Source organism: Vicia villosa, linkage group LG7 (genome assembly GCF_029867415.1).
Source record: "Vicia villosa cultivar HV-30 ecotype Madison, WI linkage group LG7, Vvil1.0, whole genome shotgun sequence".
NCBI classification, from domain to species: domain Eukaryota; kingdom Viridiplantae; phylum Streptophyta; class Magnoliopsida; order Fabales; family Fabaceae; genus Vicia; species Vicia villosa.
The window spans coordinates 65,085,959-65,098,166 of NC_081186.1; the positions used below are offsets into that span (position 1 = coordinate 65,085,959).

The window sequence follows — 12,208 nt, forward strand, 5'->3', positions numbered from 1 at the left end:
TGTCATTGAGGGGGAAATCATTTTCTCTACGATTTAAGGGAGAGCCAGTCTTCTCCACTTCCATGTTGCAGTTAAGAAACTGCAGAAACCTAGCCAGACCTATGAAATCTCTATAAATACTCTAACCATTGAGGAAAAAGGTATATACGAATTTCAAGGTAAAATATAGAGTGGTTGACAGTCTTTATGTGAATAGTTTCTTTCTTTAAACTATTGTACATTTCAAAAATACAGTTGGCACCTGTTTGAATTACACCAAGTCTATGAAGAATTCCGAATGAATCTTGATGAATAAGATTCAATCACACTGATCGAGTTTCTTATTCTTCACAATGAATCAACTAATTTTGGTTGCAAGATGATTCTGCTGAACAATTTTTAATGGAAGAAGAAAAGAAAGATGAATTGGGAAGAAAAAGAATTAGAGTTTGAATAAAATAAGGGGAAGAAGAAGAATTTTTTGTAGAGTTTCTCTCTCCCCTTTAAACTGAAGTTTATTCTTTTCAACTACACGTGAGTAAGTATACAATAATAGGGGTTACTCCCTATTTATAGATCTTGAGTTTGCTTGCTCCCTAAGCAAAACCCAAAATACAAAAGTCCAAAATTCCTAATTCTGCTAACACTGCAAAATTATGTTTAAGTCAGATTTTTTGTCTAGCAACCTGCTTCGACATTTCGACAACTAAGCAAATTCGACACACACTAGGTTATTTTGACATTAATTGTTTATGTCGAGCAACCTGCTTCGATACAAGGAATTGCATTCTCAACACACCACCTACTTCATTGTGTCTAAGCTATCTACATTTCATCATAGATCTTAATTTCTTAAACACTTCGACCTGCACTCCATTCATCATGATGTATGCATTCTAATTCTCAGTTTTGCAGTGTTCCAAGTTTAGCTTCCCATCTGCTACTTGCTTACAAAGATAATGGAATCTCATTCCAATGTGCTTGCTTCTCCCATGTGTTATCTGATTCTTCGCTAAATTGATAGTTGACATGTTGTCGATCTTCATGGTAATTGCTCCATGATTCTTTGTTGTAATTTCTTCGACCAGATTCACCATCCATGTTGCTTTACAAGCATAAAGAGAAGCAATTATGTACTCTGATTCACACGATGATAGTGCTACTACCGGATCTTTTCTCGAATTCCAAGCAACTGGTGCACCACCTAGTATAAAAACATAACCAGCTGTGGATTTTCTATCCTTAACATCACTACACCAACTTGAGTCAATGTATCCCACTAGCTTGCATTCTTTTCCTTCATCAACAGTAGGAAATAAAATGCCATAGTCGAGAGTTCCATTTAGATACCTTAGTATCCTCTTCGTCCTTGCTAGATGAGATATCTTTGGCTTTTGCATGAATCTACTCACCATACCCAAAGTGTATGCTAAGTCAGGCCTTGTGCGACAAAGGGGACTGAATGACCCTGTAAGTCATATGTATTGTGTTGGGTCGACATCATCTTCATCTGAGTCTTTTGATTGTTGCAGTCTTAGTTCAGCAGGTGTCGAAGTCGAGTTACATTCTTCCATCTCAAATCTCTTGAGTATTTCACTTGCATATCTCCTTTGATGCATCATCAAGCCTCTACTACTCTTGTAGAATTTGGTGCCAAAGAAATATATAATGTCTCCCAGATCAGACATTTCAAATTCTTTGCTAATATCACATTTTAAATCTTTGATCTCTTTCTTGAAGCTACATGTTATCAACAAGTCATCGACATAGATACATTGTATAGCGAATCACTCTTGGAGCTTGTTTGAGTCCATACAAGGCTTTATGCAGCCTGTGAAGGTAGAGAAAAACACAATAAAGGGGAGAGGGTTTGAATTGAGTTTTCTAAAAACTTTTCTTCTTTGAAAAACTATTCACAATAGTCCATGAGATAGTTAAAAGGGAGTAGAAGAAGCACATGTTTGTTTATACAGGTTCACCTTAGAAAAGGCTAATCATGTCCACCCGCCAAGGTGATTTCACCTTAGAAAAGAACTTAATCCACTGATCTTGAAAGATTACAAACAACCTCTAAGAGTCTAGAAAGACACCTTAGCCCTTTTAAGTATACAAACTAACAACCTAGTCACTTGAGGAATACAAATCTCAACATATTTACAAATGATCATGTTTACAAGATATTGCTTCTTAATAAGCAGATTGAAACATAAACTCTTAAACACAAATGTTGACACAATCTAATGAGCAACAACTCTTGTGTTCTAGAGATTATTAGAAACTATATTTCTCATAAAGGAGTGTTTATTACAGTTTCTCTAAGATATTTCATTCTCTTTTTTTCTTTGAATTTTTATTTGTTGAGTTTGAAATATAGGTTGAATAACGTTATGGTTCGGCGGCTTCTTCAAATGAGATTGTCTCATTTATATATATATATATATATATTGTTAGAACAAGATTTGTTCTTATCAATTATCTTAGTTTTGATGATAACAATAATATGAATTTTGCTTAAGATAATATGGTACTCTAATCCAATGCAATTTCCCTTTCAGGAAATATATAAAGAGTACGCATGATTCAGCGCTCAGAAGTTGTATCTCAAATGGTTCAGCATGCAACATCAGAACATGGTCTGGCAAGACATCAGAAGATGGTCGAAGCAGAATCAGAACATGGGTCTATGGAAGCATCAGAAGAACGTGAGATCAGAAGCACTGAAGATCAGAAGATGGTATCACGCTCAGAAGCACTTCAAGGTCAGAAGATCAGAAGATGCTATGCACCAAGCTGTTTTGACTCTGATGATATTCAAACGTAGTATTCACAAACATCAGATCAGAAGGAAGTACAGGTGGCAGACTACGCTGACTGACAAAAGGAACGTTAAAAGCTACTAAAGGCTACGTCAGTAGACACAGCGTGAACAAGGCTCGAGGTAGTTGACAAAAGCGTATAACATTAAATGCAATGCTGTACGGAACACGCAAAGCATTAAATGAATTCAACGGTCATCTTCTCAACGCCTATAAATATGAAGTTCTGATGAGAAGCAAGGTTACCAATTTCTACATCTATTCTGTGAATATCAAACTTGCTGAAACGCTGTTCAATCAAAGCTCAGAATCTTCATCAAAGCTCACTACATTGCTGTTGTAATATCTTAGTGAGATTAAGCTTAAACGATAAGAGAAATATCACAGTTGTGATTATCGCTTTTAAGAAGCATTTGTAAACTCTTGAATAGATTACATTAAGTTGTAAGGAACTAGAGTGATCGTGTGATCAGTATACTCTAGGAAGTCTTAGCAGTTGGCTGAGCAGTTTGTAACTAGAGTGATCGTGTTGATCAGAATACTCTAGGGAAGTCTTAGGAGTGAACTAAGCCTAGAGTGATCGTGTTGATCAGTAGACTCTAGAAAAGTCTTAGAGGGTATCTAAGCAGTTGTTCCTGGAGTGATCAGTGTGTGATCAGAAGATTCTGGAAGACTTAGTTGCGGACTAAGTGGAAAACCATTGTAATCCGTGCGATTAGTGGATTAAATCCTCAGTTGAGGTAAATCATCTCTGCGGGGGTGGACTGGAGTAGCTTCGTTAACAGCGAACCAGGATAAAAATAATTGTGCAATTTATTTTTATCGTCCAAGATTTAAAGTCACACTTATTCAATCCCCCCCTTTCTAAGTGTTTTTCTATCCTTCAATTGGTATCAGAGCGCCGGTTCTAAGGTGCAAGCACTTAACCGTGTTTAGAAAAGATTCAGGAAGAGAAAAACGCTTCATTTAAAAGATGGCTGGTGAAACTCCGACAAATCCACCTGCATCTACATCTGGCTCTGCTGAGCAATACAACGGTAACAATGGTTATACTAGACCGCCGGTATTTGATGGTGAAAACTTTGAATACTGGAAAGATAAACTGGAAAGTTACTTTCTGGGTCTAGATGGTGATCTATGGGATCTTCTAATGGATGGTTACAAACATCCAGTAAATGCCAGTGGCGTGAAGCTGTCAAGGCAAGAAATGAATGATGATCAAAAGAAGCTTTTCAGGAATCATCATAAATGTAGAACTGTTTTGCTGAATGCTATCTCTCATGCTGAGTATGAGAAGATATCTAACAGGGAAACGGCCTATGACATATATGAGTCCTTGAAAATGACTCATGAAGGAAATGCTCAAGTCAAGGAGACTAAAGCTCTAGCCTTAATCCAGAAGTATGAAGCCTTCAAGATGGAGGATGATGAAGACATTGAAAAGATGTTTTCAAGATTTCAAACTCTCACTGCTGGATTGAGAGTTCTTGACAAGGGATACACCAAGGCTGATCACGTAAAGAAGATCATCAGAAGCTTACCCAGAAGATGGGGTCCTATGGTGACTGCATTCAAGATTGCAAAGAATCTGAATGAAGTTTCTCTGGAAGAGCTCATCAGCGCCTTGAGAAGTCATGAAATAGAGCTGGACGCAAATGAGCCTCAAAAGAAAGGTAAGTCTATTGCATTAAAATCAAATATCAAGAAATGCACTAACGCTTTTCAGGCCAGAGAAGAAGATCCTGAAGAATCAGAATCTGAAGAAGAAGATGAACTGTCCCTGATCTGCAGAAGGCTAAATCAACTCTGGAAGACCAAGCAAAGGAAGTTCAGAGGCTTCAGAAGTTCAAGGAAATTTGAACGTGGAGAATCTTCTGATGAAAGAAGATTTGACAAGAAGAAGGTCATGTGCTATGAATGCAATGAGCCTGGACACTACAAGAATGAATGTCCAAATCTTCAGAAGGAAAGTCCCAAGAAAAAGTTTCATAAGAAGAAAGGCCTTATGGCAACCTGGGATGAGTCAGAAGATGATTCAGAAGATGAGCAGGCTAACTGTGCGCTGATGGCGACAGAAGATGACGGATCAGAATCTACATCAGAATCAGATTCTGAAGAGGTATTTTCTGAACTTACTAGAGATGAGTTAGTTTCCGGTCTAACTGAACTTCTGGAACTCAAGTCTCAGATTAGTCTCAAATACAAAAAGCTGAAAAAGCAATTTGAATTTGAAACAAAGAAGCTTGAGTTGGAGAATTCTGAATTAAAAGAAAAACTTTTAAAATTATCCAATAATGTTGGATCTCCTTCTGATTCAGAAAAATCCACTCCTAGTCTAAACCATATTCTGAAAGAATATGATTTAAGTTTCAGGAAGTTCTTATCTAGAAGTATTGGCAGAAGTCAGCTAGCTTCTATGATATATGCCGTATCTGGAAACAAAAGAGTTGGCATTGGTTTTGAGGGTGAAACCCCATACAAACTTGAACCTGTTGATGAAATGAAAATTACATACAAGCCATTGTATGATCAGTTCAAGTACGGCCACTCTCATGATATTAGGCACACTTCACATGCTCAAAGTTTTCACATAACACACACCAAGAAGCATGTGACACAACCTAGGAAATATCATGAAACTCACATTAAAAATTATCATGCTGTTCCTCCTATTGCTTATAATGTTAAACCCAAGTTCAATCAGAACTTGAGAAAATCTAACAAGAAAGGACCCAAGAAAATGTGGGTACCTAAGGATAAGATTATTCCTATTGCAGATATCCTTGGCTGCAAGAAGGACAAAGCACAACATGTCATGGTACCTGGACTCTGGATGCTCACGACACATGACAGGAAGAAGGTCTATGTTCCAAGACCTGGTGCTTAAGTCTGGAGGAGAAGTCAAGTTTGGAGGAGATCAGAAGGGCAAGATAATTGGCTCTGGAACTATAAAGTCTGGTAACTCTCCTTCCATTTCTAATGTACTTCTTGTAGAAGGATTAACTCATAACCTCTTATCTATCAGTCAATTGAGTGACAATGGTTATGATATAATCTTTAATCAAAAGTCTTGCAAAGCTGTAAATCAGAAGGATGGCTCAATCCTATTTACAGGCAAGAGGAAGAACAACATTTATAAGACAGATCTGCAAGATCTTATGAGTCAGAAGGTGACCTGTCTTATGTCTGTTTCTGAAGAGCAGTGGGTCTGGCACAGAAGATTAGGTCATGCTAGTTTGAGAAAGATTTCTCAGATTAACAAACTGAATCTGGTCAGAGGACTCCCTAATCTGAAATTCAAATCAGATGCTCTTTGTGAAGCATGTCAGAAGGGCAAGTTCTCCAAACCTGCATTTAAGTCTAAGAATGTTGTTTCTACCTCTAGGCCATTAGAACTCTTGCACATTGATCTGTTTGGACCAGTCAAAACAGCATCTGTCAGAGGAAAGAAATATGGATTAGTCATCGTAGATGATTATAGCCGCTGGACTTGGGTAAAATTCTTAAAACACAAGGATGAGACTCATTCAGTGTTCTTTGATTTCTGCATTCAGATTCAATCTGAAAAAGAGTGTAAAATCATAAAGGTCAGAAGTGATCATGGTGGTGAATTTGAGAACAGATCCTTTGAAGAATTCTTCAAAGAAAATGGTATTGCCCATGATTTCTCTTGCCCTAGAACTCCACAGCAAAATGGGGTTGTAGAGCGAAAGAATAGGACTCTGCAAGAAATGGCCAGAACCATGATCAATGAAACCAATATGGCTAAGCATTTCTGGGCAGAAGCAATAAACACTGCATGCTATATTCAGAATAGAATCTCTATCAGACCTATTCTAAATAAGACTCCTTATGAATTGTGGAAGAATAGAAAGCCCAACATTTCATATTTCCATCCTTTTGGATGTGTATGCTTTATTCTGAACACTAAAGATCATCTTGGTAAGTTTGATTCCAAAGCTCAAAAGTGTTTCCTTCTTGGATATTCTGAACGCTCAAAAGGCTACAGAGTATACAATACTGAAACATTGGTTGTAGAAGAATCAATCAATATCAGGTTTGATGATAAGCTTGGTTCTGAAAAACCAAAGCAGTTTGATAATTTTGCAGATTGTGATATTGATATATCAGAAGTTGTTGAGCCAAGAAGCAACGCATCAGAAGCAGAGCTCCTCAGAAGCAAAGAACCAGAAGATCAAGTATCAGCTTCTCTGGAGGATCTAAGTATTTCTGAAGAACCATCTGTCAGAAGATCATCCAGACTCATCTCTGGTCATTCAGAAGATGTCATTCTTGGAAAGAAGGATGATCCAATCAGAACAAGAGCATTCCTTAAGAACAATGCAGACTGTCAATTAGGTCTTGTATCTTTGATCGAGCCAACTTCTGTTGATCATGCTCTAGAAGATCCAGACTGGATAATTGCTATGCAAGAAGAACTGAATCAGTTTACAAGGAATGATGTTTGGGATCTTGTTCCTAGACCAGATGGATTCAATATAATTGGTACAAAATGGGTCTTCAGAAACAAGCTCAGTGAGAAAGGTGAAGTGGTAAGAAACAAAGCCAGACTGGTGGCTCAGGGTTATAGTCAGCAAGAAGGGATTGATTATACAGAAACCTTTGCACCAGTGGCCAGGTTAGAATCTATTCGTCTATTAATTTCTTTTGCCACTCAACATAACATCACTCTCTATCAAATGGATGTTAAGAGTGCCTTCTTAAATGGTTATATAGATGAAGAAGTTTATGTCCATCAACCTCCTGGTTTTGAAGACTCTATGTCTCCGAATCATGTGTTTAAACTAAAGAAATCATTATATGGATTGAAGCAAGCTCCCAGAGCTTGGTATGAACGCTTAAGTTCTTTCCTTCTAGATAATGGTTTCACTAGAGGAAAAGTGGACACTACTCTCTTTTGTAAAACCTTTGAAAAGGATATTTTAATTTGTCAAATATATGTAGATGATATTATTTTTGGAACATCTAATGCTACACTTGGAAAGGAGTTTGCTGAGTCTATGCAGGCTGAGTTTGAAATGAGCATGATGGGAGAACTCAAGTATTTCCTTGGAATACAAATAAATCAAACATCAGAAGGAACATATGTTCACCAAACCAAGTATGTGAAGGAACTTCTGAAGAAGTTTAATCTTCTGGACTGCAAAGAAGCCAAAACTCCTATGCATCCAACATGCATCCTAGGTAAGGATGAGGTAAGTAAGAAGGTAGATCAGAAGTTATACAGAGGTATGATTGGATCTCTTCTGTATCTGACTGCTTCTAGACCTGACATTCTGTTCAGTGTTTGTTTGTGTGCTAGATTCCAATCAGATCCTAGAGAATCTCATTTAACTGCTGTTAAGAGAATTCTAAGGTATCTGAAAGGTACTACTAATGTTGGCTTAGTTTACAGAAAATCTAAAGAATACAACTTAGTAGGATTCTGCGATGCTGATTATGCTGGAGACAGAATTGAAAGAAAAAGTACTTCAGGAAGTTGCCAATTTCTTGGAAGTCATTTGATCTCCTGGTACAGCAAGAAGCAAGCAACTATTGCTCTATCAACGACAGAAGCAGAATATGTAGCTGCTGCTGGTTGTAGTACACAGATGCTCTGGATGAAGAGTCAGTTAGAAGATTATCAGATATTTGAGAGTAACATTCCTATATTCTGTGATAATACTTCTGCTATATGTTTATCTAAGAATCCTATTCTTCATTCAAAAGCTAAACATATTAAGATTAAACATCATTTCATAAGGGACTATGTTCAGAAGGGTGTCATATCTTTTGATTATCAATGAAAAGTTTCTTTGTGTTTTACACTCCAGTAAATGTTTTCTTTTGTCGTTTTATGCATCTGAATTTTTTTTTAAATATTCTTTTTGATGTTATGACAAAAAGGGGGAGAAGATAAATGATAAATGATTTGATTAATCTATCAGTTGCTGGGTAAAGGCTCCCACACATTCACTAACAAGAACTGCAAGTTCTACATGGTTTAAGTGTTTTGCAGGTATACAGAAGTGAAGTGAATCTTCAGAAGCAAAACCATAAGAAGCGTTATTCTGTAAAAGGAATAAGCTCTTGGAAACTGAAGCAAGCTGAGTGTTGTCAAGCTTCAGAGATCAGAAGCAAGAAAGAAGAATGAATCAGAAGCACTGATAATAGAATTTGAATATCATTGTCTATCCTGTTCTGACAAAATTCTATTTGCTCTGATACATATAATGTTATGGCTCTGATACATTATTTGCTCTGATACATTATTTCAGCCTATATGGCTCTGATACATATAATGTGTTCAAACGTACAGTTTATGTTCTAACTCGTTCATGCTGACTTTTGTCGTTTAGTTTTTGTTCTGTAACATTTCAGGATGTAGAGATGCTCTGATGATGCTCTGGTACATTCAACAATGTTCTGATACAAATCTAGCATGAAGTGATGTTGGTAGACATTCAAAGTTCTGAAGCTATCCGAGGGAAGCAGAAATCAGAAGATGTGAATGTTCTAAAAAGATCCAGAAAACTCAAAGTTCTGAAGCTGTCCTGAATGGAAGCAGAAGTCAGAAGCTGTGAATGTTCTGAAGATCAAAGAAATTCAAGTTCTGAAGCTGTCCTGAATGGAAGCAGAAATCAGAAGCTGTGAGTGTTCTAAGGATCTAAAGAAATTCAAGTTCTGAAGCTGTCCAATGGAAGCAGAAGTCAGAAGCTATGAATTCTCTGAAGGCAGAAGCTTATATGATCGTCTCTACCGAAATAATCAGGGAAGTCTTTTATCAAAGTTCTTCGAGTATTTATTTCAGGGGGAGATTATTTATCTCAGGGGGAGATTGTTAATCTCAGGGGGAGACATATTCATATGCTTATGCTATAGCTGTGTAATTTGTCTTTTGCCGTCTACTCTTTCTGATCGCAAATTCATATCATTTATATATGTTTTTGTCATCATCAAAAAGGGGGAGATTGTTAGAACAAGATTTGTTCTTATCAATTATCTTAGTTTTGATGATAACAATAATATGAATTTTGCTTAAGATAATATGGTACTCTAATCCAATGCAATTTCCCTTTCAGGAAATATATAAAGAGTACGCATGATTCAGCGCTCAGAAGTTGTATCTCAGATGGTTCAGCATGCAACATCAGAACATGGTCTGGCAAGACATCAGAAGATGGTCGAAGCAGAATCAGAACATGGGTCTATGGAAGCATCAGAAGAACGTGAGATCATAAGCACTGAAGATCAGAAGATGGTATCACGCTCAGAAGCACTTCAAGGTCAGAAGATCAGAAGATGCTATGCACCAAGCTGTTTTGACTCTGATGATATTCAAACGTAGTATTCACAAACATCAGATCAGAAGGAAGTACAGGTGGCAGACTACGCTGACTGACAAAAGGAACGTTAAAAGCTACTAAAGGCTACGTCAGTAGACACAGCGTGAACAAGGCTCGAGGTAGTTGACAAAAGCGTATAACATTAAATGCAATGCTGTACGGAACACGCAAAGCATTAAATGAATTCAACGGTCATCTTCTCAACGCCTATAAATATGAAGTTCTGATGAGAAGCAAGGTTACCAATTTCTACATCTATTCTGTGAATATCAAACTTGCTGAAACGTTGTTCAATCAAAGCTCAGAATCTTCATCAAAGCTCACTACATTGCTGTTGTAATATCTTAGTGAGATTAAGCTTAAACGATAAGAGAAATATCACAGTTGTGATTATCGCTTTTAAGAAGCATTTGTAAACTCTTGAATAGATTACATTAAGTTGTAAGGAACTAGAGTGATCGTGTGATCAGTATACTCTAGGAAGTCTTAGCAGTTGGCTGAGCAGTTTGTAACTAGAGTGATCGTGTTGATCAGAATACTCTAGGGAAGTCTTAGGAGTGAACTAAGCCTAGAGTGATCGTGTTGATCAGTAGACTCTAGAAAAGTCTTAGAGGGTATCTAAGCAGTTGTTCCTGGAGTGATCAGTGTGTGATCAGAAGACTCTGGAAGACTTAGTTGCGGACTAAGTGGAAAACCATTGTAATCCGTGCGATTAGTGGATTAAATCCTCAGTTGAGGTAAATCATCTCTGCGGGGGTGGACTGGAGTAGCTTCGTTAACAGCGAACCAGGATAAAAATAATTGTGCAATTTATTTTTATCGTCCAAGATTTAAAGTCACACTTATTCAATCCCCCCCTTTCTAAGTGTTTTTCTATCCTTCATATATATATATATATATATATATATATATATATATATATATATATATATATATATATATATATATATATATATAGTCTCATGGAAAATATGACTATTGAGAGAGGACAAGACGTAACTTTACTTGATGTAACGGCTCCAAAAAAATCGTGGGGGAAAAAGAGCACACCAAAGACATAATCGTACAATACGTCCTACAATAGTGGAAAAGGTGATATAGTGTTGCACTTTCTATTGCAAGTTTCTGGTCATTCTTCTTATGAGATGTACTTCTTATATGAAGTAGAGAAAGCATGGAAGTGATCATGTAACATATACGTTCCAAGAGAAAATATTCTTCACAGCCAGAAAGAACTCTTCAGAGTCAAAAGCCGCAACCTATCTGAACGATGCAATCTCTTTTTCTAAGCGGGAAGCAAAAGCGTATCTGAGCTGAATTCTGATCTTAAAGAGTAGACTAGCTTCAAAAAATTTGTAAATACTTTTTTGATGAGTCATTCAACATTCTTCAGAACTACTGATGTCACTTCAGAATTGAGATGAATAGTTCTTTTAATGCGTGATGGCGCTAATTTGGATGATTTTCTGGACAATAATCCTAATCAACCAAAATAGTGAATCTGCACACTTAAGAAACTATTAGAGTACAAAATTGTTACATAACAAATATATGTATTGTTATCATCAAAACTTAAAGATTGAATGTAAAACCAATTCTTGTTTTAACAATCTCCCCCTTTTTGATGATTATAAAGCCATGTATTTTGATGAACAATTTTTACAGTGTAATATCACAAAAAAATCAGAGTTTAGATAGAGAAAGCTCCCCCTGAGATGTACTAGCTCCCCATGAGTCAAAGACTTACAAATTTTAGAAGGAAGGGGTATCTGAGCATTGTTTGGAAGACTCCACTTGAGTTAAACAATCTCCCCCTGAATCTAAAACTTATGACTTTTTTAGAAATGTAGGGTTTTCTGAGCTTTCTCCGCATTTCATCTGATCGTGTTATAAGCATTCACTTAATCAAAACATCATATATTAGAGCACTTATGTCTTTAAATATCAGAGCTCGTGAAATTTCATAAGTTAGAGTACATATTTCTCATGTAACTTTGAGCTTGGTGAACCAGATCAGAGCATGATAGCATTAGAGCATATGATTTGTAGTATTAGAGCACTGGTGAT

General features: G+C 36.8%; 1 protein-coding gene across 1 annotated transcript; it reads right to left on the reverse strand.

Moving 5' to 3' along the window:
- Window positions 1-875: 875 nt before the first annotated feature.
- Window positions 876-1,379, reverse strand: LOC131619226 (secreted RxLR effector protein 161-like). The gene has a single exon (XM_058890347.1). It carries the CDS (start codon window positions 1,377-1,379, stop codon window positions 876-878), a length of 504 nt encoding a protein of 167 aa, XP_058746330.1.
- Window positions 1,380-12,208: the final 10,829 nt, after the last annotated feature.